At 36.8% G+C, this 27,805-nt stretch overlaps 2 protein-coding genes across 2 annotated transcripts in view; one reads left to right on the top strand and one right to left on the bottom strand.

Annotated features, from left to right (window-relative positions):
- The first annotated feature begins 262 nt into the window (after positions 1-262).
- On the top strand, positions 263-27,583 carry LOC306852386 (homeobox protein Mohawk-like). Its single transcript, XM_079389144.1, has 7 exons — positions 263-399; positions 1,054-1,330; positions 3,670-3,829; positions 5,132-5,285; positions 9,919-10,248; positions 25,078-25,111; positions 25,188-27,583. The coding sequence occupies exons 2-7, from the start codon at positions 1,155-1,157 to the stop codon at positions 25,378-25,380; spliced, it is 1,047 nt and encodes a 348-aa protein (XP_079245270.1). The 5' UTR covers positions 263-399; positions 1,054-1,154; the 3' UTR covers positions 25,381-27,583.
- Positions 9,841-27,805, bottom strand: part of LOC306852387 (ras-related protein Rab-18-B-like) — a 43,400-nt gene continuing 25,435 nt past the window's right edge. Inside the window, exon 8 of the mRNA XM_079389146.1 lies at positions 9,841-10,378. The gene's annotated coding sequence lies outside the window, so the exon portion shown is untranslated. The remainder of the gene's footprint in view (positions 10,379-27,805) is intronic.

Raw genomic sequence — 27,805 nt, 5'->3', positions numbered from 1 at the left:
TGAAGCTGCTTCTGATAAACTGCGTCCAATAACACCAGCTCTGGCTGATTTGAGTAACTTTATACAACTCTCATGCAGTCTGCTGATGGACGCGTTCCAGACGTGAACCCACACAAGGGAATACACTGTTGCGCTGGATGTCTCCCGGTAGCCTCCCCCTGCAGGGCGGCGGAACCGGCATAAAACAATCACTGTATGTTCGCTGTCTGAGCCGCTTAGCTGGGAAACACGAGACGAGTCGTGTATTCATGTTTCCGGGCGCGCATGAATAAAGCACAGAGGCGAAAGCGGTTCGTGTGGTTTGCGCACAGGATCTTAGAGCGGAGAACATGTGAGAGGAATGGGAAACTGGAAACTGGATTGCACTTTACAGAAAGACGCAGAAGGGGTTACGTTCAGGTAGGTTCATTCGGCCTATATTTTACAAGTGTTTTCAGTTATGACTTTTAAATGTTTTCTCTAAGCGAGTCGTGTCGCGTCACATTCATTGAACAGTTTTTTGGTTCATTTCCATCGCGCACTATGGATTGCATAGAAGGTCCACAAATGTTAACTTTTGTTCCCTCGTGAATCGGGTTCTCTCTCCATAGGGATGTAAAAAAATAGATAAGAAGTATGGAAAAAATATTTAATCGCATCAGATAAAGTAGGTTAGCTGAAAAATATTTCTACATGTAAAATGACACACGTTCTGATCTAGTCGTATGAAATAGGTTATTTGTGCGTTACGCGGGATTATAGACCTCCTTGTGTCAAACAGGCATCATTCATTCTGAATACTTCTGATGGATGTAATGCAAGCTTGCATAAATAAACTCTGCAGAGGTTTCAAACATATCAGAGTTATCAGTTCCATCAAATATTCCTCACCCGCGCCTGTCTCAGACTTGCGCTTAATTAGACTTGAGTGTTTTGTTTTGACTGAGGCGTTTTTAGGCTACATTAAAATGAAAACAGTTTTTACCTACAGAGAATGAAGTTTGTTTGAAATGTACGTCTGGGGGGACTCACCGATGATAGTGAACATAAATGTCATCTTTTTCTGTTTCGCAGGATTTTGACAAGGCGCAGCGGCTCCGTTGAGTAGGACATCCCCGCGGCGGCCAGGGCGCGTTCAGCGGACACAGGGGGAAAGAAGGACTAATATACCAAAGATGAACGCAATTGTGTTTAATAAGTTAAGCAGCCAGGTTTTATTCGAAGAGAAGGCGAATGAGGTGGAAAGAAGCAGTCGAAATTATCTAGAGGTGATAGATGGACAGCATCCCGACCTGCTCGCCAGCAGCCCAGTCATCAAAGACAGCTCAGCTATCCGGCACAGGAGATCCGGGTATGTCACAAACTTCAGTGTCTTTTATAAAATGTACTGCAGGTTCGTGGACGTGTTTCCTACTTAAAAAAAATAAAAATAAGATAAAATAAAAATCCATTAACAATACTCCAGAAATGAAGCAGATGCAATATTTTCATCATGTTTCATTAAGTGAAATATTTGTTTCCATCAATTTCACTCGATTTTCTTAATCAGAAAACTTAGAAAAAATAGAACGTTTTATCCCTGCAGATTGTCACATTAGCACCGCAAGATTTAAAGGTTGGATTTTTTTCACAGTGGATGATAACTGCTTTGCACGTCATTTATTTTTCAGGACGGAATAATCAGTCTAATATACTTAGCAGGAAAAAAAAAACGAATATAATGATAGCCTGTTTAAGTAATCTGTGGTCATTTTAACGCTGTTAATGCTTTTAACCGCGTGACAGCACGGAGAACCTTATTAAAGATAAACATCAAGTTGTTCAGTTTTAGATCCAACGGTGAAAAGCAGGGGCACGTCCAACTGTTTGACTTTTCATAGTCTTTGTGTTTTTTCTTTCCATAGATTTGCGCTCAGTTGTGGTTAGAGAGCACATGGTTCGAATTTACAGCCTGTTCGCCTTCTTCTTATCTGGGATACGTTGAGGTTTCAAAAAGAGAATTTCAGGAAATTAATATTCACAATTCAATTAAGTCGCTGTCGATGGTGCTGAATTAGCGGGGGCTTGTCGTTGGGGTACATGGGGTCATTCGTGTTCGGTAGCAAATTTAAAACACGTCCAGGCCTGTTTCTAATAAATAAACATTTCCTTCAACTCTATGTGTGGTCCAGTCAATCACGAATATTTTTGTAGTGAAGGCGCAAGAAGGATCCATGTCATCCCTTATTTGCCCTCCGAACCCAGCGCGTTCAGCCTCACCGCCCCAAGCTGTTTACCCCAACCTGTTTTCTATTTGCAGACAACACAGTGCTTCATTATACGACTGCGATACACAGCAACACCGAACCTAAAAGTGATGTCTTGTGAAAAACTTGTGCAAACATCCTCCGCTGCGGGTGCGTCTGGCTCGCGCTTACTGAAGGTCCGTTTGCGCGTGTAAGCGGAGCCAATAGGATAACACTATATCCGCGCTGCTGGCCTCAAGGGGAATATCACTGCTAATGAAAATTATTAATATAAATACAGAGGTGTGTGTCGCCGATATCAAGAACAGGCAGGGAAAGAAACTTCTTTAGGTTGTTAATACAGTTCTGGGTTACAAGGAAAATATTTGCTGAACATGAACCTCGGAGCGTTGGGGGAAAATATGTTAAATGTGCAGTCAGTCAGGTTTTTGGAAGATAACAAGGTGATATAACAGCGCCATACTGACATCTACAGGTTTAAATAACCAGCTTCTGTTCTCTCTCGAAAATAAAGGTTCAAATTAGAAGAAAAACTGACTTATGGGCCGATGCTACAGGAGAGCATTTTAAAGTTTTACAAACAACTTCTCTCTCTCTCTCTTTGGAGAACCGCCTACTGAAACAATGCGTTGCTCTGAAGAACCTGTATTGGGTTCCTGATGAAAGAGGAAGCATTAAAGAACCTTTATTTTAAAAAGTGTGACACTTAACATGAATTGAGAATAAAAGTGACTGTCAGACTTTGTACACATTTTGTTGTGCAAATCTGCAGATTTGTTTTTATTTTATTTTTTCAAACCATTCCAGTCCCTAGACTAGAGGAATACATAGCACATGTGTCATTGTGCAGATGCTGGATTACATGCAGCTATTTCAGTGCACCTTTATTGTTTTTTGCAGCCGGACTGTGAACTGATTTTGAATGAAAAACCCTCACTGGGAGAGTTAATTATAGCATGATGCTGGTTTTAAAGAGCAGGAGTGTTAATTAGGCTTTCATGTAAGAATATGTAACCCTTACAGAATCTCTTAAAATTGAACATAACATTTTTAGATGTTTTCTTTTAAACATTGCTTGTATTTTTAATTTAAATTTTCAACAAAAAGTTCTAAACGTTTACCCCGAGGCCTTTGGTCTACTCATTGAATGTCACTTTTACATGAAGGTGGTTATTTCATATTGATAATCATAATAATAATAATAAACATTTAATTTAGTCTGTTAATTCTTCAATATATTTTGTAGATTATTTTCCTGACATTTCTTAGCAATAAAACACAAGGCAGCAAGAATTCCCCCAAAGAATTAAAAATACTTTTCTCACTGTGGAAAATATGTAATAAATCAATCCTATGGAATTTCTCCTCATGAGTGCCCATTCTGAAGTCTTGTGCAATTGTCATGAGATTTATGTGGCTTGTGTCGGTTTGTTTTTCTCCATAGGTCTCGTCAGAACCCAGGAAAGGTACGGCATAAACGGCAAGCTCTGCAAGACATGGCCAGACCTTTGAAACAGTGGCTCTACAAACACCGGGACAATCCGTACCCCACTAAAACAGAGAAAATCCTTCTTGCGCTTGGCTCACAAATGACACTTGTGCAGGTGAGTAAGTTCATTTTCCACAACTTTTCCATACACGTGCTACCAAGAGCTACTAGTTCTTGACAGAAGGATTATTAAAATGACAGTTTTCTTTTACATCGAGATGAAAATGCAGGTGTTCATTCCAAACACAAGTTGCAACCAACTCAGGTTTACTCTAGTGAAGGTTTTCTCTTTTATTGTTTAACCAATATATATATATATATATATATATATATATATATATATATATATATATATATATATATATATATATATATATATAACAATTCAGAGACATTCTGGCCTGTGTTTAACTCTTCACATATGTGTTTTCCAGTCCGTGCTGAGTGTCAGTTTGTGTGTACATATCTGTCTCAGTCTGTGTCTCTGTATATACATGAAGACATAAACATGTTCTCTAAATTTGTTAAGAATTGGCCCAGCCTGAAGATGCTATTCTGGATGACCCTACAAATTTAATCTGGTTCTAATATTCATTAAAAGGACCCATTTTTAAAAAATGTGAGCAGGCAGCACTGCAATATGGGGAAAAAAGACTTACAAACCCAAAACTTGTGCTCAATTTTAGTGAATAAATAATCTTACGTGACTGAGCAAATCGTGAACATCTCTAGAGTTTAGAATACACTTGAACTTTTCTCATTGCTTGAGTACTTTGCTACCACGTCCTGTGATACTCAATGCTTCCCTCAAAAACTGGCCTCCATTGACCAGCTTAAAGTGAAAAATATGCCTTTTGCTCTTTGAGAACTTTATATAAAGCAGAGGTCAGGAAACTCAGAGCTTGAATAACATTTTTAAAGCACAATGCCTGTCATAAGTGGCTTAAATGTGTATCGGGCATGAAAAGTTTTCCTAGTATAACATCTAATGGTCTCTGGTTTCTGTGAAATGGAGAAGGCTGGGTTAAATATTGTTTTTATTGCAAAAAGACAGACGTCGGGCAGAGGAAAAGGAATATTATTAGGTGAGAGTGGCAGAGGCCAGAATAAGCACCCAGGTCGTCATCGTCTCAGTTGAAGAAGACTTAATGTGATGTTACATTGACAGTGTTCCTGGGATATCTGCGTGTGGCATCAGCCTGCTATTTTTAATAGTTTTCATAGTTTCCCAATAAATAAAGCAGTATATGGAGCTTTTAGTCCAAACACACACATCTATGTATAGAAGACAGTATAGTAGAGAAAAACTGAATCAATAATAAACATCTTTTGTGTCTTTTATGAACATTCCTAATTCCTTATATTTATTGGTCATTCTTTCCTCAGTAGCATTCCAACACCCTCCCTCTTTTCTCAGGTGTCTAACTGGTTTGCCAATGCTCGACGGCGGCTGAAGAACACAGTTAGGCAGCCTGATTTGAGTTGGGCCCTTAGGATCAAACTCTACAACAAATATGTCCAGGGCAACGCGGAAAGACTGAGCGTCAGCAGTAATGACTCCTGCTCTGATGGTACGACACACACTCATGCTTGCACATACAGTCACACGTGTAAAAACAACGGAGCCTAATTATTATGGCAGTGCCCTTATTGAGACTTATCCAAAAACACATTCACAGAAGTGCCAAGGTTGAATGTGATGCTGAAACCAAGGATGTCAAAGACTAAATATACGGTTTAACAATCTGTCACTGAAAAACTCATATTGATCAACCATTGATTAGAAAATTGGTTGTCCACAATGTTCGTGGTGATGAAATGCACACTTAAAGGGACAGTTCACCCAAAAATAAAACTCCTGTCATGATAAAAAATTATCTTTTAAAATATATCTGTGTTTTTTGTGCATATAATAAAAGTCATCTGGCTCTAATGTTGGTTTGGACCTCACTCTCTTTTATTGTATGGACAAAAACAGTTCTTCAAAACATCTTCTTTTGTGTTCCACAGAAGAAAGGGTGATTAAGGTCATTGAGGGTGATTAAATGATTGCATAATTTGAATTTTTGGGTGATTTTACCAGTGTAAAGTTTAACAATCAGTCATATTGATCAAGCACCAATAAACCACTCATATTTGTGGTTGTTATGGTCCAGGATGACACACACACCAAAAGGGATACTTCACACAAGAATTAGAATTCTGTCATGATTTACTCACCTGTATGACTTTCTTTCTTCTGTCAAACACAAAGCATCTTGTAAAAAATGGGTTTTTGGTCCATACAATGAAAGTCAATGGGGTCCAATACTGTTTCATTTTATGGACACAAACCGTTCTTTCTTAAGTCAGTTCCTTTATTCAACAGCACTTTAGAGTTTAAGTCAATGATTATATAGGTTTACAAGACAAACGGTGTCCTGAAAACAACAAGGACAAGTCAAGAGATAAGTAACAGTAATGGTATATGATTTATTCTGTTTTATTCTGCCTTTTCGTGCCTTTTCCTTGGAATTGTATTAGTGATTAATGATCAATATCCCTAATAGTTTTCCTTCTAAAGAGGTGAGGGTGCATAAACTAATGAACTATCCCTTTAAGAAGGTGCATACGTAGTCAGACATGTACAATATGTGTTGCACAGATATTGCAATAAACACTATTCATCACTGCTTGAGTATATACACACAGTGCAAGTAAAACAGCTCTTTAAAACAAACAAGCACAAACAAATTCACCTATCCTGGTGCTGAATTTGTGTGTTGTGGTATTTATAAGAAACTGTTTGGGGTTTATTCAACATGTAGCTGAAACAGACCAGACAGGATGCTTAAACGCGGATGTTTTATTACAACGCAGTCAGTGCAACACTCCAAACATTTTTATAGCATCGTATAGCAGCCGAGCCATAAATCAGGATCGGGGTATGTCGAGCACAGCGCTTGTGTGTGCATCCTCCTCTGTGTTTAAGTTAACTGGACCGACGCGTAGGCTTACAGACAGTCATACACACTGTGATTAACACACCACAACGGGGCGTCAGGACTCAACCACAAACACTCGCACACAATCTTGCACTTACATGCACAAACACAAAAACATCCTAACTATCTAAAGTTTTCTCTTTTCCTTCTGTCTTTTACGCTCTAATTCACACGCTAAGGCGTTACAACTACAGGGATGTTGCTGGCTGTCTGACAGACTGCATGTTTGTTGGCCGTTATCGCTCAACATAAGCATCCGTACACAATGAGACATTCAGTCAGAACACTTATCATCCCCCTGTGCTTAACAGTGACCTCCAAACGCACACTCTGTATTTGGTGCCTTGATTAGATGTCTTGGATGAGGACACACACGCTGTGGTTAGAAGAGGAATGCCCAGTCTGTGCCTCTCACATCTCTCATTCTACAAATAACTTTTTTCTTACACTGAAAAATGGCACAGAAACTGTGTCAGCAGCCTAGCTTAACCTTTGACCTCAAATTCCGTCATTATCAAATCTAAACTTGTCATAGAATTTATGCACAGAACTTAAAATGAAAAATGATTGTGTCAACTCTTTTGAAGGTGTATTGATAACTAGTTACTGTATGTTGGTATATTGTTAAAAGTTTTGATGCGCTAAACCTTTTTTCTTTAAAGAAATTCACTTTTTAAACATTTACAGAGGAAAACATGTATTTCTCTTGATCAGAGCACACATAAAGCATAGAAAGATTATATTCTCACGGTTGAGTAAATAATACATTATTAATCTATAAAAACGTAAAAAAAATCAACATTTTAAATGACAATTAAGGTCATTGACCCTCCATATTCAATGATGTACTGCTTTATATATGTATAAAGAAATGAGGGGAGAATGTTTAGCTGAAAAAATTAAAACATGCCTTTTCTATCTGTATTTCTTCTGATGTTGGGGTTGATTCTGTGACCTGTTTTCTGTGCGATACACCCACATATTGGTTCACAATCATGATTATACAAGTAGAACATCATGTAACATCATACAAGTTGTTTACTATGCATATGGAATGTCTAGTTGTTTAGAGGGAACACTTTGTTGCACAGACGTTTCATCAGGTCTGTCGTTTCCAAGTCTGAGCTCAGTAATTATGTGCTACAGAAGATCTGAGCTTCAGACACGCTCTTCACACATTTGAGTCAAGATAGAGCCTTGCAGTGAAATCCTAGCTCACTTAGGAGGCATTCACTCACGCAATCCTATCCCTGTATCCTAGGAAATATTGTGTTTGTGTGAACTCCAGTGTGTTTACCTTTGTTTCCTACATTATGGAATGGTTGTCAAGGTAGAATACAATACGGGTGCACTAAAGCAATCTTTAAAAAATATTGACTTTTAGGATGTGGAGTGAGCAATGTGGTTCTGATACACTGAAAAAAAAAATCAAAAAAGTAATTTGGCCTTCTTAAATGAGTAAATAAATAAAAAAGGAATTATAAATGAAATTGCTGAAGTGATTTTATAGATTTGACATTTAGATTATAACTTTTAGATTTGCCTATACATGTGATAAGGCAAAACGTGTGCTGAAGACCACAAGGACAAGTCAAGAGATAAATAGCAATGGTGGAACTGCAAGTGATAAATGGTCTAATTTTATTCTGCAACAAAAGTATTAACTTCTGTCACTTCCTGACATTAATGACAATGTCAAAATAGAGAAAACATTTTGGACCTTCCATTCTGTTGTATTGCAATCAATAATAATGCTCTTGATTGTTTTCTTTCAAGAATGAACAAACAAAGTCTCACAAATCATCCAGTAATAAAACATGTCAGTGTCTCTTATTCATATTCTTTAATGATTCACTGATGGGACTACAGGTGGCTAAGCAAATAATAAGAGATGAGTGATTGGGTGTTTTTTACAGAAAGATCAACAGAACGGAAAGATCAACTGAACACGCTCTCTCCAAGGCTGAGATATGACATTGGAATGTCCGAAGAGTTTTTTTGCCCTGTTGATGAGAAAGTTAATACTTTTATTGGTTTTGTTACCAAAAAGCAGAATGAAATCAGATGATTTATCACTTGCAGTTCTACCAAAGTTATTTATCTCTTGACTTCTCCTTGCGGTTTTCAGTACTTTGGCAAAAATAACAGACAAGTCTGTACCATGATTAATGAACATCATACGGTTGTTGCATTTACACTTCAGTCTAGAACAAAAGCCGCTACTGTGTGAAAGTAGATAAATCTATATAGTCAAAGCAATCCATTGGCCCTAATAAAACTCTTTGTTTTACTACAATTCAAAAGTTTGGTTGGTAAGATTTTTTAAATTATTTAAATGCTCACCAAGGCTGCATTTATTTGATCCATAATGCAAATAATAAAAAAAAACAATGCTATCACAATTTAAATAATTGTTTTCTATTTTAATCTGCTCTAAAATGTAATTTATTCCTGAGATGGCTAAGTGAAAGTCTTCACAAATCATTCAAATACGCTGATTTACTGCTCAATTAGTTGCTCCTTAATATTTTTGGAAACAGTGATACATTTTATTTTAAAATTCTTTGATTAATAGAAAGTCCAATAGAACAGCATTTAATATAGAAATCTTTTGTAACATTATACATTTCTGTACTATCACTCCTGATTAATTTAAATTAAATAAAAGTATTAATTTCCTTAAAAGAAAATGACCAAACCACCAAACTTTTGAACAGTAGAATAGGTGCCATTCTTGTCCATCGGTTCTGTTTGTTCGCTTGCTTGATTTGCCTTGATTTTGTTCATTTTATCACATGCATATTAAAATATTTATTTAATCTTTTGTAAATATATTTGAATCTTGAACATTATTTTATTATATTTTCATACTTTTTCAAATGATGCCATTCTAGGCTCAAAGGTTCAGCTGTCCTCTGCTTCAGCCTCTGTAGCAGCAATCAGTCTCTCAGCACTAAATTTGATCTGACACACTCACTTGCAGTTGGGAGGCCCATGTTTTCAAGGAGTGTAATCCAGTCAAGAGTTTTCAATATGCTGGAGGCGTCATGCAGAAGAGAAGGGTGATTAAATGAAAATGTGACCGTGTCGCTCCCTGCTGAGATGGCGTAAAGGGCAGGAGATCAAAATATTGACTTTTTATAGTTCAGTTCTTTTTATTTTGCAAATGTCTTCTCAAATGTGTATTTACATATTTGCATGTATCCTACATCACCTCCAGATGGTGACCCAGCAGCACGGGCCCAGGTTGGGGAATTCAGCAAGCCAATGTACCAGAGCGTCATCAAGAAGGAAGCTGGCGCTGTGGGTGTGGGTCTTCGAGCCGCTGCAGACGCCTCATTGTCTGATGACTACGTGTCGCCACCTAAATACAAGAGCAGTCTGTTGCACCGTTACCTTAACGATTCGCTCCGCCACGTAATGGCGGCCAACGGTGTAATGGACGCACGGAGAAGGAACCACTCAGGCTCTTTCAGCTCTAATGAGTATGATGAAGACCTGCTGTCACCGTCTTCTTCTGAAGCAGAAGCCAACTTTATCTACAGAACTGGTGAGCTGCTGCCAGTCTTACATTCTTTCCTTGTCTGTGTGTCTTTGTGAGGAAGAAGGGCATCTTGAAGCGGTTTCTTTAGCCCAGTATCAGCTGTGTTTTGGTCTATGTATGATTTTGGCTTCTTGTCCTACAGCAAGGAGAGTCACAGAAGGGTCATATGTTTTCTCTATTCTACACATACACATAGTTCTATAAATCATTTCATTTCAGCTTGACATTTGCAAATATTATGAAATACGTTTTTAATAGTATGAAAATACTAGTAAGTTAAAAATATTTCAGTTCAATAGTTCAAAGAATGTGCACTTTTTTATTAAGCTTTGTACTTTTGATAAAACGTTTAAGATCATGGAAGTTCAGATTTGAACTTGCAATGAAACGGAACATACTGTACAGTAAACATAGTTCATCCTAGTCTTCAGCCCATTAACTATCAGTACTTCTTTAGTCAGTCAGACAATTATTCTCTCTTTTCAATCTTCATTCTCTCCTTATCTTCTTTTTTTTCAATATTACACACTTTTTCTCTCAACACAGTTTTGAGTTCATGTCCAGCATCCACTACTAAGAAACAAGAAGTCTTTAATCAAAAGAGAGTTTGTGAGGGAAAGAGATGTTTGTGTGTTATTGCAAGTGTGGAAGTGTATATCAACCTTATGGTTAAAGATGTCAGAAGCCTAAGTGTGTGTGTGTGTGGAATATAATTTTAGTCTCTGTCATGTCTGAAGTGAGCACAACTCTGACCTAAAGAATTTTCTCTTCGAGTCTCTTCTATTGTGTATCTTAAACATAACCACATCTCACCTCATGGTGGACTAATTCATAACATAGGTCACTATATAAAGTCTGAATGTCTCTTTAGGGGTTTCAGCTTTTAAATTCTGTAGAACATCTGAGAGGTTCTTAAAACAACTTATGAAAGTGCATTAATATGTATTTTTTAATGTTATAATTTTTAATGAGATTCAATGGGTTTTTGCAGTATATACATTACTGTTAAAAAAATTGGGGGTCCATAAATTTAATTAATATTAATTCAGCAAGGAGATATTAAAGTAATTGAAACCGGCAGTAAAGACTTTTACATTGTTACAAAAAAATTCTATTATAAAGAAATACTGCTTTTGAACTTTCTTTTGAAGAAATCCTTAAAAAATTAAATACAAATCACAGTTTCCACAAAAATGCAAAGCAGCACAAATATTTTCAACATTGATAAAAATTATATTAGAATGATTTCTGACACTTAATAAGTAATGAACCATTTTTGGCCATTTTCTACCGGTTTCTTCATTGCAGCTGCTACATAATGACTTTATCCCCTTTCTAGAGCTTTCATCTAACCCAGCATTTCTCATTTACCAAAAAAGACAAGCTCTGCCAAAGTTTAGGCCTCTCTAACTCGTCTGTTTAAGGTCAGCATTGGTTCGGAGTCTCTCTGTAGGAAGCGTCTGCAGTCCTCACAGTCAGCTGTGTTTGCTCCCATGTGCTGTTTAAGTCCTCCAGGTGTTTGTGATGTTATCGCAAATCTTTTAGACATTGCGAAATGACAAATATGTTTCAGGAGAGTTCTGGCAATTATTTAAGCCCTGTTCATCATCATCTGGAAGCATGTCAGCCTCTATTGATCATTCGTAGGAATGTATGTGAGATACTGTGTCTGCGACGAAGGCCTTCGAGCGCATGTGTTTGCTCTTTCTTCTCTTTGAGAAAGAGTTTCTTCAGGTCAGAACACTGCGTCTTTGTCCTGACAGGATTCATAACTGATAACATTGTTTGCTCTTCTTCGCTTACATATTGTTGTTCACATCAAGCCTCCGGGATCTCGCCGTGCAGTCTTTGTTTTACTTTGTTTCTCATTTCATTTCGCCATTTCTTACTGACAAACATGGTTTGCATTATTTCGGGGCTGAGGAACAGAATGCTGGAATTCTCTTCAAACCCAAAAGCTGTTGCTAACTACTTTCTGGACCAACGTTTAAACTCCCTGTGCGCTATGTGACGCAAGGCTGCTTATGTAGACACTTGCTGAGATGGACAGAGGGAAAGAGTTTTGGTGTATTTTGATGCTTATTTCAGTTTTAATCAGTTCTTCCAAAACGCAGTTATACTTTTAAAGAATATTTATGAGTTTTGTGTTTTTTCTCAGATTTCATAATAAATACCATTTTTTGGATAAGGATTCTGATGGCTTTCAGGTAGATGAATTGTCTGTTTGTCAGCTTGCAGATGAGAAGATCACACAGCAACATTTGCGCAACAACTAATAAGGGATCAATCAGAACAAAATACAACAATAAACTCTGAATTAAATTTATATTGAATTTGTCATTCAGTCTTGCTGCTGGTTAAAAGGGGTTTGTATCGTTTCCTCCTAAGATTTCACTCTCTCTTTTCCCTCTGCTATTCTCTTTCTTTCCATTTTCTTATTTCTACATTCCAGAATATTTTCATACAAATATTCCTCAAGTTTCAGACTAATACGGCATGAGGTTGAAATTTTAGATCTACGGTCTATGTTTTCTTTTTTTAAAACAGCTGTCTGTCTGTCTCTGCACTGTGTTAGCCAAGGCGCTAATGTTTTAGCTCAGACATCTTTAAACCAAAGTGGCATCTCAGAATTCACTGGTTAAATGTAGCTTAATGGAACAAATTGGATCTAAAGGAGCTCTCTCTTCCTTTCTATCACTCCTCACTTGACGTTTCACAGATCAGACGTGGCAAAGGAGCCTTCAGGCCAGCAAAGCCTCTGATGGAAAACTAAAGAGGCCATTGTGTAAGAAAAATACTAAATAAAACGCAACAGGAACCCTGATGGGAGTTTCATTGAAAACAAGAAGTGAGAGAATTCCAGGGTACATGCCAGAGATTTTATGTCAAATTGCACTTTAATGGGATATTTAATGGCAGGAATCTCACTCAGTGTTTTCCCTGCATGCATGGTACGAGCTTTAGGGCCGTCCTGTATGATATAGATCACTATGCCACACTGTCAGAGTGGATGGGAGCTCGCAGTAAAGTGAGAGCATGCAGGAAAATATTTCTCAGAACTTTCTCAGATGTATTTTCACAGGTTGCATCAGGGGCTGGTGGAAAGCGAAAGTGTATCATATGGGACATAAACTGGCTGCTGCACCATTTATTCTAGAGCGATATGTTATTTGTCCTCATATTGCTTTCAACAGACTCTGTGTGATCCAGTTATTGTAACCGATGTGTCATTTGAGGAGTTTATGAATATATTATGATATTATGCTTCAGTGAACTGAAATGAATGAGATGAAAGTGATATATATCTGAATACTTAAATCTAATTTGAGGGTTTTTGGTACTGCTGCCTATTACACCCGTTCAAAATATTTTGAGTATATTTAAGATTTTTTTATAATCCCTCTGATTTATATATATATATATATATATATATATATATATATATATATATATATATATATATATATAGATTTTTAAAAGAAATGAACAGTTTTATTCAAAAGAAAGCATTAAACGTAAAGGGCAATGATTCTCCTTCAGTCACCAAGAATGTCACCTGTGTTTAATGACATGAAAAGACATTCTTTTTCAAGGTCAGTGGACATTAAACAGAAGCAGGAGGCAGAAATATGTTAAATGAAAACAGAGAGGCTTGACAAGGCCACCGGGGCTTACAGGTGCCAGTCACTCATAAGAGTCCTGCAGACTCATTGGACTGAAGCCACCAAAAGAAAATGCTTTAAAAGTCATTGTCCAAGAAAAGTACAATCTCTCCAACTCAGAAACATTAGAGCAGATTTCAGGCCAACCTGACCGCAATCAGAGGCAGGTGGGCAATTCATCCAAGCCTAAACATGCAACCGAGTGGGAGCACGTAAATTCAGGCATTATTAATGTGCAGGGCCTGCTGTTCATCAGATGATTGACAGCCCTCTGTGTGTACAGCTGGAAATACACAGCACACATTTATTGCTGTTTTTGCACAGTTGTACTACACATCCAACCACATACAGTACATAAAAACATTGAGAGTCTGATGCCATTAAAAAGCTTGAAAGTCTCTCTTTCTCTCAAATCACGACAGCCTTTGGCTAACATATTTTAGCGTTGTTTGACAGTGACATACAGTGCAGGGGGAGGGATGTAGAATTTAGAGAAACAGCCTGGCAAGGCTATGGCATTTAAAGAGTACATGCTGAACTGCCTGATTTACGGTAGCTAACTGCTCACTGACCACAGAGCAGCAGGACACTGATCCAGCTCTGCTATACACATCCTAAATGGCAGAAAACACTTATGAAAACATCTCTATTTCATTTCGAACTTCAAAGCTGTAATATTAAGCTTCACCATTAGATTTTATGTTATTTTAGTACACGCTCAGAAAAAAAGGTACAAAAGCTGTCCCTGGAGCAGTACCCTTTAAAAAAAGTACTAATGTGTTCCACCCAAGTGACAGCTTTTGTACCTTATTTATTTATTTATTGTGAGAGTGTAGTAAATATTCCCACATACACAATTGTGAATGTGTAGTTGAGGCATAACATGCCCATGGTTGATCTTTTTTGATCAACATTAAAACCATTGGTTGAAATATAAATTCATTTACAAGGTAAATTGCATATTTTAGGTACTCTATATAATATAATTAATCTAATGTAATATAAGGCTGTTTAAAACGGTTTTAAAAGTATTTCATGTCAACTACCCATACGTGCTCACAGGAACACCAAGATTTCCTTCTCTTGGAGAAGTTTTCTCCATTCTCCCTCTCCATCCCTCACAAAACAGGGAGGGACGACTGGACAATCCTAAAGAAAGAGGAGGCTGAGGCCAAGATTTACTTCAGACTCTAGGTTACAGTTGTCAGGATGGGGTCTCATCATCCATCATCAAAGGGAGAGAGGAGAGCATGTTGAGAGAAGTGAAAGGTGGAGAAAAGAGAGATGAAGGAAGGGAGTAGGAAAGGAAGAAAGGGGAGATGAGCTGGAAATTGGAGGATGAAAGCTGAAGTATTGTGAAAGAGAGTTAAAATAGTGGATAATGCACAATTAAAGCCACATAAAAAATGAGATGAGGAAATATGCAACTCCTCTTGTTATAATGAGAGATATGAACAAATACAGAAACCTAGACAAGTGATTGCACTCAGTATACTACTAAGTTTTTGCAATAGTATTTTCATGGCTTTTATAAATGAATTTTTACATTACAATTTTTTACAGTGTAATAATAATAATACATAATCATGATAAAATTGTAAAGAGTAATCTAACTAGCATTTTTATTAGAAATCTTTAGTATTCACCGTAGGTTTATAAAAGGATCTTGGAGAGCAAGTAAGCACCCTCTTAGTAGCATGAATAAATATCTTATTTTATTTTATTTATCCAGACACTGTTAGAAGTTTTCGTCCATCTTTTATAATTTAGTTTTTGGAGCCATTTGTAACTTGAAAATGATTCATTTCAAAATGTATTCCAAAAACTGAATTCTTAGTGTCTCGGCACGGTTCTGTGTATAAACTGTTCTGAAGCTCAAGAGCAATATATCGTGATGCATTGCAAATAGTCCGAGGCACACTTGAAAAGTGAGTGCGTGTTTATTGTGGTGACTTGTGTGGAGGAGAGGTGTAAACAGACGCACACTGCTCTGGCTGCTTACATGTGAGAATAGATAGCAGACAGGAGGAAAGAAACAGAGAATGAATGGGAGGCTGTTAGTTGAGTGTGGAGAACCTAATGTCTTTAAACTGAAACTTCCACAATTAGAGCATCAGAAATAGTAAAGCAGGGCCTGTGCATATTTGTCTTAACTTGGAAAGTAAAGTTTTGTTGGAAGGGGGAAAACAAAAAGAGTCAGTTTCACAAGAATAGATTAACAAATGAAAATAGAAATAAGAGAATCAAAGAGCGCATGTTAAAAAAAAGAAAGAATGTGCATGTGAGAAGGAACATCATAGCAATTAATTTAAATATGTATTTTTGGATCAAGTCTGCAATCATTATTTAGTTCAGAAAACACTTTCAAACATTGTTATATTATATTCAATCGCAGTTTTTTTGTTTTTTTTCCTGAGGTTGCGGTTAAAAGCAATTCTGTATTCATCTCTGGGAAGAATTAACATACTAACTTGTAATGCGAGATCAAAACAAGCTTTTCCATTCTGCAAAATCATTTACAATGATTCCAAAGTTTCTTGCTTTTAATCATTTTTTCCATTTTGGAATGACACTAAAGCTGAAGCAAAACTGAATTTTATTGGAGCTGAAACAGGTTTGTGATGCGTTCTAGATGGAGCCTTATCTACGTCTGATAGCACTTTAAGCAAATGCTTTCAGTATGAGCCTCTCTCTCTCCCTCTCTCTGTCCTTCTGTCTCTCTTCCTGACATACGTCAGAGTGCAGATACTGTCTTGTAATACCTCAGTGGCGTGCTATGTCCTCTAGCTAGCGTGTTTGAAGTCTGTTTGTGGGACTTTTATAGGTAACGATGGGGTGAGAGATCAGAATCATTCGTCCAGCCATTAGCAAATAGCAGATCCACTCGTCCGTGTCCAGAACAGGAAGCCAAGGGATGACCTCTAAGTCTTCTGAATGGTCAAGACTGGATTCCTCTGAGAAAATTCCTCTTTTTCCAGAGTGTTTCCTTCATCATGAAATTCAAGGGTGATTTCCTTCACCCAAAAATGGTCATCCTTTACTCACCCTCATGATGTTTCAAAACTGTATGACTTTTTCTTCTGCGGAGCAGAAAAGAAGATCATTTCTTAAACTTGATTTCTTAAATTGGTGGTAGCCCAACATTTCAATATTTGAATGTGTTTTGATTACCATTGACTTCAATTGTCTGAACAAAAATCATTTGAGAGATTTCTCCAAATATTTTCTTTTATGTTCCACAGAATAGAAAGTCAAACAGGTTTGGAATGACGTGAGGATGAATGAATGATAAAATAATTATTATATCTCTTTAACAGTTTTAATATTTGTATCCTGTAATAATTGCTGTTCAAAAGCACACTGCATGTCATCCATTTATGTTAAATACAAAAAAAGAATCAATTATCAATGTGAACAATTACACCTGTTAATTATGAAATCATTTTACTATAAAAATAGCTGTGAAACAATGCACAACATATCATTACACAATAAACTGCATTAAATAACTGTCATGTTCCTATGATAGATTAAATTAATTCTACAGTCAGAGTAGTGATGTGATTTTCCTTATATTCCGTATTTTAAAAGCTTTTAATTAATACAAAACACCTAAAAAATAGCTACACATGAAACAATTGATATGTTTAAGACAGCGAGTATAAGAATAATCTGACAGCATCACTATAATCACTATAATCCATCACTACTTAGGCCTAAAATAGCATATTATTAAATATAATGTTAGTTACATAACACAATAAAACAACAGATGATTTTACTACAGGAGCAATTTTGCGCCCCATTTAAAACATCTGGGGCATTTGTGTCACTTTTGCCTGATGCCCATAGTTAATTTGTGACTCTGGTACAGACTGTTCTGTTATTTGGTTGGTACAGAGTGTGTTGTGGTGATTTGTGTTTACTCTGACTGGTAGATACAAAATGAGGAGATGATTTCACATATTTCATACAAAGATGCCAAGGCTGTAAATGCTATTGGTGGCAGCTGCTTTATCTTGGCCATGATCGGACTGTCATTGTTTGTCATCTGCTGTGCAGACGCACTGAAATCCTAAAAATATGAAATTAAATCTGTCTTAAGATGAGCTTTAATGTTTATGAGAGGCCATGTGTCCATGAGCGATTACTGATAAACGTGAATGGAATGGAGAGAATGGAAGAACGGAGTCAGTAATAGGTCTGCTGTTTAAAGACGGCCATTACAGTGAATGAAACCTCAACCAAAAGTATGATCTGGGAAGGCAATGGGAAAACAAGAACCATGACATTAGGTTTAAAAAAACTGAACGTCAGAGACAAGTTGAAGAGAGAAACAGAACAGAAATTATCACAGGAAACAGCCTAAAAAAATGGAAGCAAACTAAAAGACAAATTCATATTAAGATGGATTTATCTAGAGAGTGACCAGAAGAGACAGACACTCGAAAGAAAGACAGCGAGACAGAAAGACGGAGTGGATGTTGAACTAGGGAGGAGGAGGCTGTCATCCTGGACAGCTAGTGAGGGTAGAGCTGGCAGAGCAGAGACGACACATGTGCCAACTTCATTTTAACATCATTCACAGGCCTTCAGTGACATTATTAAAGAACAACGTTCATTTTTCTCAAGCACACTTTGGACGCCCAGAGTAAAAATGAGACACCAAGAACTGATGATGTCTGTCTGCTTTGGGCAAAACCAATTTTCCTGCCCTTTATTTGAAAGGCTGTGAAAGATGTGACTGATATTTTATAAACCAGTAAAAGCAGGCAGAGATTATGGTCATGGTTTTGGAAAACAGTTAAGACCTCTCCAGTTTTTCTGTTTGTTGCATTATAAATGTGACAAATTCGTTGTCTGTTATTTTCTGATGTTCACTCATTTTAGCAGGTTATCTTGTTGAACTATAACCGCTTCTCTTTGTTCTACATGCTGGGATGTTTCTCGACGACTCAGAAGCAGTACGTGCCATGCTCAGTCACCACAGATTGACATTGACGTCTTTTCCATTCTCGTCTACGTGGCTCCGTAGCCAAAAAGTCATGACATCTTGCCCAGATTCCATTTGTCACTTCTCTTCACGCAGCTGATAGATGGATGATCAAAAGAAAAAATGAACGGACGGATAAAGGTATATTTTCCAGCCCCAGTCTGCTCTTGACATGCCAACCATGATGCCATTCTGTCTCAGTTGTGATTGCTCATTGAGAGTTTGCACAGAAACAGACCTGTAATATTTTACCCAGTCATCCAGGCCGCCAATGTCCAGTCAACCCTGCCTGTAGAGTTTTCATTCTATATTCTACATGTACGAGTCATTTGCTACCCTTGAATTCAAGTTGTGTTAATGTCACAAACTTTTGCAGTCGAGGGACAGAAAGATCAGCTTGCTCTCTGTGTTCGTCAATGAAAAGGCCATTTTCTCTCTTAAGAGTATGTAATCTACACCAGATACTTGTGATTACTGAGTACTGACAGTACAGTACAGTACAGGACTGACCTGATTATACTTTAATAGGTTGGCTGAAAGGTCTAGTATTATTTCTGCTTAAAGGATGAGCAGAGTTTGAGATTATTGCTTGGAGTTTTGTGTCTTAGTGAATTTTGATCATCCAGTGTTTATGTGTGTGGATGCGTCTCTTTAAAAGGAATGATTCACCAAAGAATTCAAAGAATTCTCATCATTTACTCACCCTCATGTCAGTTTAAACATTTGTGACTTTCTTTCCTCTGTGGAACACAAAAGTAGACATTCTGAAAAAAATGGTTTGTTTTGCTTATTTTAATGAAAGTCCAGTGCTGTTTTGGATCAAACTGGCTTTCATTATATGCATAAAAACAACAGAAACACTCTTTAAAATATCTGCTTTCTTCAGAGGAAAGAAAGTCATACAGGTTTAAATGATATGAAGGTGAGTAAAAAATATCACAATATCAAAAATATCAAAAAGTTTAAATTGAATTTGACCTTTTATGGGCATTTTTTACCTTTTATAAAGCCATTTTTTTCTAAAAGTGTGCATCACCTTTTGAGTAATTATTTTTTTACATTTAATCAGTCAATAAGACATTTGTGCTTTTACCAAGCAAATGGAGTCAGTATTGACAAAATTCATCTTTGCAATGCAGAGGAAACATAGAAGTTGCATCTGAATGGCATTTAGATGCTTTTACACACTGTTTAATGCAGCTCAGAGGGATATGTATGCCAGCAGTTACAAATGCATAAATTATGTTTTGATATTTTAAACATAAAACATTGGCAACTGATGTTTGAAATTAATTAAAAAATTAAAAGATACTTTAAATGTGAAATTAAAACCGCCAGAAGGTGGCAGCAAGTCACTATTAACAAGTGAGTCATTGCGATTGAATCAAATCATTTAATGGGAGATTCATTCAGGAACGAAACACTATCATGTTGCTCAGAGACACAAAACAGTGTTGTGGCTGTGTTTGGATTTATTTTTGTTGGCGTAATTGAGCAAAAACAGGCAATACGCTGTCTAAAACGTAAGTCTATTAATTAACTTCTTGCTTATTGAACTGTTGTAAAAATCATTTGTAATCATGCTGATTTTTGGAGATAAAAAACGGCACTCTTCTGTGATATTGATTAACTATATGAAATTATGTAAATATATACATTTTCTGCCCCCATATCTTGAATTTTGTGATTATTCTAAATGCATTTTCATAGACTGAATCATGCAGTGAAAGAACGCACTCCCATGCACACACGCAATAGTCTAACCTAATAGGATAATTTGCTGTAATAGGATTAGTCCAATGAATATTTCGGTTTGTAATGCGTACCCAACCGAAAGCCTCGTACCGAACAGTTCAATACGAATACGTGTATTGTTACACCCCTAATAGATAGATAGATACTGTACATGCAATCTGCTAGCAATCAAACAATTTACTGCACAGCACAAGCTGACTGGCTTCTGCTGAAGCAAGCAGGCCAATGATTCTTCAGTCTTTGCAGCAAGTCTCTCTGAAACACTCCACCTCCCCCAGCTCCACCTGTCTAGATCTGCTATGGGATTTATGTCTGTCTGTTCATGCAGTAGCAGCATATCTTTCATGCTCATAGCAGCCACAACGTACAAGGCAAATCTAGTTTGCCAAGACCAAATAAATTAACATTGTCATATCCAATATGCCATTATTTGTCTGTGTAATTGAAAGCAGTTTGTGCAGTAGTATGTAGTGTACAGAGGCCATACATCTACTGCAGGTGTTTGCTGGTCTGACATCTCTCAGTATCTTGCAGAGATATCAAATTTTTTAGCACTTCTTTCTGATCTGTTCTTTCTCTTCCCATTTCCTGTGGTGATGGTAAGTGTACTGGGGTATTTTCAACACATCAGGCCTCTCTAAAAGCATTTTTATGGAGTATCACAAAAGTCCCCCAACACACAGCTAATAGAACCATTTCAAAACAGACCCGTTCAGTAGCAAAGAGCGCTTTAAAAACAGATTTAAAAACACCAGAAAAATAGTAACATCTAGAATATTTTGATTTATAGAGGATTTATAATTTCTTTGGCACAGCCATTGTTTTAAAAAATCTGAGATTTAGATGTTTTAGGCAGCAGCATTTGGAAATTGCAGTGGGTCTGCATCCAATTTTCAACAAGAGTTTCCTTGGGGGAGAGAGATCGGAGTCACAGTCTGCTCCCAAAAGAGGGTCGCTTAATGCACCGTGCAGACAAGCCCCCTTAGCACTGCTGGACACATCACATCAACATGAGTGACAGACATCAGCATCTGTATAGAGTTCAAAGGTTTTTTTTTTATTTATTTTTTTATACATGTTATGTTGATGAAGGCTACATTTATTTGATCAAAAAAAAAAAATCAGTTCCAGTCTTTAGTGTCACATGATCCTTCAGAAATTATTCTAATATGCTGATTTGGTGCCAATTATTATAAATATTAAAAACAGTTCAAATGTTATGTGTTGGATAATATGCATAATATTGTGTAAATTGTAATACATTTTTTAGGATGAAACTGAACTATGATAAATACAGTTCAATTGTTAGTTGTTTAGTTTTTAACAATATTTCAAACATTTAAAAATGTATTTCATATGGCACCAACAAAAATTGTTTTGTATATATATACTTTAAAAAAATCAAAGGTTTAAGCCTTTTTCTTATTAAAATCTCAACACAACACTAAGCCCTAGAAATATCAGAATGACTTCTTTTTATAAATTAAAATGTTCATCATGCAAGACGTATTGAAGTCATAGCATATTGTATTTCTGAACAATAACTGATGCAGAAAAAAAAAGTCATGACATTAGCCATTTCTTCTCATTTTCTTCTTTCTGTTTTCCAGATTCCATCTGTTTCTATTCTAGTGGCTTCACCTCTCACCCTCCCTCTCTTTCTTTTCTTCTATTCCTGAACATCAAGAGATTCATGTTATTTAGTAGATTAGATACCATTTTAAGAGTGAGGAACAGGAGAATGTTGTCTTTATTTGTTAGGCTAGTGGTTGTCAGTAGAAACCAGCCATACAACTGCCAAGAGAGTAAACTGAGCTACTGTCACTGTGGGAATAATGTCAGACAAAAGCAGCAGCTCTATCACACAATCTGAATGCTGTCCAAATCAAATTCATATTCTGTCCTGGAGCTGGTATTTTTAGGAAACCAAACCTGGATTTTCACAGTAGCAGTTTCTAAGCAGTCTATGTTGTTTGTATTTATCATCATATTCATACCGTTGATGAATGAGCTTGTCCAAGACAGAACAGACAGTTACGAGACTGAGAAAAGAGCAAACTTGGAAGAGCTGAATACTGGGGAAAAAAACTGTGTAATAATTTCAACATTTAATGGCATGTGCAGCGAAGGACTGAATATCTGCTTTTGACAAAAAACAGATCTAGATGTGTTGTTTGTATAAAGTGCAATGAGAACAGCAAATCACAAAGCCCTCTGAAAGTAAAAGCTTATCTACAAAAGAGAACAAACAGCCACCACAACCAAATCCTGTAAATACAGAGAGATACAGAATGCGAAAAGTCAAACTGACACAAATACGGTCAAAGGAAATAAAAGACATGAAATATTGTGACAGGAACATTATGGGATAATTCGGAAAAATACTGAGAGAAATCAAACTCAGACTGGATGAATTAAGGCGAGATTTCCCGACGGAGAATCTCTAATCGTTCCATCTTTACATGAACTACTTGTTTCGCAATCACACACTCCACTTTGGTTAATTGAACCCCAAACACATCTGTGAATTTCGAGAGGAGAAGCTCACTGTTATTCTGACTAACACGCTCATTCTCAGCCGTGTAAAACTATTAACACAACTGAACACACTGAGCACAACAGGATATTTCCCAATCAGCCTCACGCCAGCCTCAGGCGGTAATGGCCGCTGCTGGCCTTTCGTCAACACCCAGTTACCATTCAGCGCACATGTGAACGGTTTTTAAGGAAAAACAAGTTTAACACCGGCTCAGACGAGCCGTTGGGGATGATTAGGTGTTGTTTGGCCCTGCAGGTGTTCAGGCAGAGCTCCAATGTCCGTTCCGGATCCAAGGAGTGTGTGTGAGCACAAGGTTTGGGATCGGATGAGGGGAACGCATGAGAAGCGCTGCCTCAGGGGGGAGAACCGAGACATCCGGAATAATGGCATGGGGTTTAACTCGCCAAACTAATGCTACCCTGATCTGGATTTAGAGAATGATTCAGCGCCTGTAAAAGTCATTCTAGATGAAAGTGTGAGGCATGTTAAACCATAACTGTCATGTCCAGTAAGAAATCAGCCTGGCATAATATCATACCTCTCTTTACAATCATTTTACAAGATTGCAGGGTTATGTGTGCGCATTAAGAGGAAAAAATGACATGCTTGTTGTTTGGGGCAGTTTGTACTTGCAATTCAAGACTAGCAGTCTCATAATTTATTATAGATTTAATACTGAACGCTGAAATCACTTGGATGCATCGGATCGGTCTAATTTTGATCAGTCTTGATAATGAAATGCATTTAGGGAACAAAAGTTTCCTTTTGTCAATGTACAGTACATTATGTTTGTGCACTAATATGAAATAGAATGTACCGAAACATTTCTTGAACAAAATATGCATTTGTGATACAGAAAGATCCCTTTGTTCACAAAATTAGGCTTCCTTAAAAGAGAAATAAACTTGCAATTCTGAGGAAAGAACATGATAAACATGGGATTGCAAGAAATATAGTTAAATGTGGTTATAAACCCACAATTCTGAGAACGACCGAATTGTAAGCGAGATTGCGAGATATAAAATTACAATTCAAAGAAAAGTCATAATTATGAGATGAAATTCACAGAATTCTGAATTTACAAGACATTAACTCAAAATTGCAAGACACAAAGAATTGCTACATACTGTTATAAACCCACAATTCTGAGAAAGAAAGAAATCGCTAAATATAAAATCAGAAGAATAAAAGATACAAAAATCATAATAGATACAAAAAAATTACCTTACTTTACCTTAAATTGCAAGATATAAATTGGAATTTCAGGAAATGAAGTAAGAATTTTCAAAATTAAAAGTCAATTAACTTTTTTATCCTGTGGTAACAACAAATGCTGTTAACTGAATGTATCAACTAATTATATAAATCAACTAAACAAGTAAATATTTACGTTTATATTTACCATTTCATATTTGGGATTTCAAAAATGACAATATAAAAGACAATTATTTCATTTTTACTATCACATACAATTAAATCATTCAAATTAAATCAAATGTGTTATATACAAAAATGTATAATTTGTCAGTACCGTACACAACCTTGTGCAAGCGAGTGTGTGTGTGTGTTAGAGGAACTGGTGATTATCATTAAGTAATTAGCCTTAAGTGTGTTGCTGACCTCTGCATTTAACAAATAACACATTATCATTGTGCCAAGCATCTGGATATGGAAGATTCCACCATTCACAGAGTAAATGGAAACAAGCCTTTACAGTCTCCGTTACTGAAGCATCTCTCTCCTTTCACACAAGTAGCACAGACCTGCACATAAACAAGTCCTCCGAATGTTTACTTACAGTCCTACTCTGACTTTTCACATCTGCCAGCATTAAGATACAGTGTTTTGTTACTGACACTGGGTTTGTCTTGTGCTTGTATTTACAGAGACTTTGGAGCACGGATCAAATAGATCTGACAGGTGCGTATAACCAGAACTGTCACGCATATAAAAAATACCCTTCACATTCAGTAACAGGCCTTTTGTATATTAACAGAAGAATGCAGAAGGAGAAGGGACAGCGGAAAGACGAGACATACTGGAGGGAGATCAACGCGGCCATGGCCCTCACTAACCTGGCTCAACCCAAGGACACGGCCACCGCCACCACCACCAGCTGCATCATCCAGAAATCCTCACACATAGCTGAAATCAAGACTGTCAAAGTGCCTATCCTGCACAAATACTAATGCGCAGAAGAGCCCGCTCTTCTACCTTTGGAATTCAGTTATTTTGAATATTGTTTATTACTTTGTGGTACTGATAATGAATTTTTTTGTTTGTTTGTTTTTATTGTTATTATGAGTACGATGAAGCGCCCTGAAATGCAGCACTTGTTTAGTTCACAGATTTGTGCATTTCCTTTGGGTCGCACAAGCTTTTTTGATAAGTGTTGATGAGTAACGACAGTATTTCTGAACGAGACACTTTTGCAATGTTAACTTATTTTGATATTAATCAGAAATTTGTATTGTATCGCACCAAAGTGCCTTCATGCATCTCAAAGAAGAGATTAGTGAGAATGTACAGTTCATGTCCTCTCTGAATGAAATAAAACGGTTGAAACGACAGGAGGAGTGTGTAGCGCACTCTTCTCGCAGCCTACAGGAGCTGCTGACCTTCAAATGAAATCAGCACAAGTCACAAAGACATGCACGTGAGCCTCTGCATGTTTTGTCTTAAAAATCTCATGTGGCTGTGACTACGACATTGTTTTGTCTCTAAAATGGAAATCTTCAACTGTCACCTGCCAACAATAGCCGTGAGCCGAGAGATAAGTTCAGTCAGCCAACATCAAATTCCAGGCCTTCCTTCCCAGCTAACAAGCAACGTTCTCCAGACTTTGGCAACAAATGTTCTTACGGTATTTTTGAAAGCACGTTTGTTCATTTATGTGGTCTTTAATAACATTAGCACAGAAACGTTATTTATACATGGAATGTTTCCTTTCTGAAAAGTTCTAGTTGGATGTTCAGGTTTTTTACATTACTACTTGCTGCAAAACGTTCAGAGAACATTTCTATAATGTTGGAAAAATTGCAATGTTCCTTAAACGTTTGCATAACCAAAAAATGACTTAAAACATGAATTTTATGAATGAAAATAACCATTTTTAATGTAATGAAATGTTCTTAGAATAAGTTTTTGTTAGCTGGGTTAGTCTCTGCTTCCTCTCATATGCTCTCAGTTGTGTACATTACTCAGACAAACAATGAGAAAGAGAGAGACAGACTTCAAAGGTTTGGTCTGTATCTGTTTGAGACGAGGACTGTGACCCAAAGGGATATTTATGAATCCATTATCAGTGCTAAACCGAATGTGTTGCCTTCTCACGTTTTTACTCTGAACAAGGTACTTCAGTGGAAGCAGTAAATGATTTGGCCAGTCGTGTTTTACCCCCCTTTTCTCTCTCAGATGGTTAGAATTACTCTCAAATTGCTGTTTACAAGAAGTACGAGACATACTTCCATGTAAAAAAAAATAGAAAGAAAAAACACAAACCATTGCAGTATTACCACATCTCTGATTCAGTGAACGTCCAAACTTTTTTGCAATCTCCTTTTGTTTGTCCTGCGGTTTTATCTCTTTTAGTTAGTGTTTTTTCCTTTGGTTCAGCCAAGCTGTGCCAGTCTTGTATTGATTGAATGGAAAGAAATGATGTTCAATGCTATGTTATGGACGCCAAGTATGTAATTTAGAGAATTAAAAGCCACTTTTGGAGTGAGCGAGGTAACACTATCTTATGTTGGTTATCTTTTTTTTTTTTGGCTTGTGGTGAGAAGGCCAAAGAGACTTGTTCAAAAAAGTAGCATGTACTTATCTGACTACACTTTCCTGCCTTTTTTCAGTATTAAAAATAATACTCACAAACACCCACTGAGACTATAATTCATAGGCACTATATCCCTGTTTTCCAGCTCAGCAGAGTAGTGTAGCACATTTTTAGAAAATTTCCTAACAAAACTGGGAAAATGTATGATCTGATCTGCTTTTGAAATCTAATTTTCCATTCATTTTTTTTTTCTGTAATCCATTCAAATCACATGTGAATCTCTTTTGGCCTTTGCAGAGAACAAAGAGAAGAGAAAGCATCAATTTCAGTTTTAATTCCCTTGCACACTCAGCTCTAAAGGAACCTGACAGACAAACAGCTATTTTGTGCACACTTTAGAACATTTCAAATGATTAAAGACTGTAAAAACAAACTTGTAATAATAGTCTGATTTTTTTTTGTTAAGTTATATACTTTTTTATTTTAGAGACTGGATGTTTATCCAATGAAGGAATGCATAATATCTCATTTATTCTCTGATTTTCTTTTAATGTTCAGTTTTACGCCAGGAACCTTGTTTACTTCAACGGAACATTAAATAAAAACTTTTTTTGATGACAAGATGTTGCTTGGCGTTTCATCATTAGCATTTACTTTCTGCACAATCCTCTGAAATCCTTCTTCATATAAAACCTGATCAGAGATATAATTGGTAACATTTAAACATAGGGTATCCATTCGAGTTTTAACTCCTAGGACGAATAATTCACACTGCATTGAGACAGACAAATGAAATTTCACTCATTTGTCTCTGCGGCTTGACCTGAGTTCAGATGACGAGC

Source organism: Barbus barbus, assembly GCF_936440315.1.
Source record: "Barbus barbus genome assembly, chromosome: 32".
NCBI lineage: Eukaryota > Metazoa > Chordata > Actinopteri > Cypriniformes > Cyprinidae > Barbus > Barbus barbus.
This window is presented reverse-complemented; position numbering and strand designations above follow the sequence as displayed.

Bases quoted from the DNA above. Each gene is read 5' to 3' on its own strand.
- LOC306852386 (XM_079389144.1), top strand. From the start codon at position 1,155: ATGAACGCAATTGTGTTTAATAAGTTAAGCAGCCAGGTTTTATTCGAA. The intron at 3,830-5,131 runs GTGAGTAAGTTC...CTCTTTTCTCAG, and splicing joins CACAAATGACACTTGTGCAG to GTGTCTAACTGGTTTGCCAA. The intron at 10,249-25,077 runs GTGAGCTGCTGC...TTGTATTTACAG, and splicing joins CAACTTTATCTACAGAACTG to AGACTTTGGAGCACGGATCA.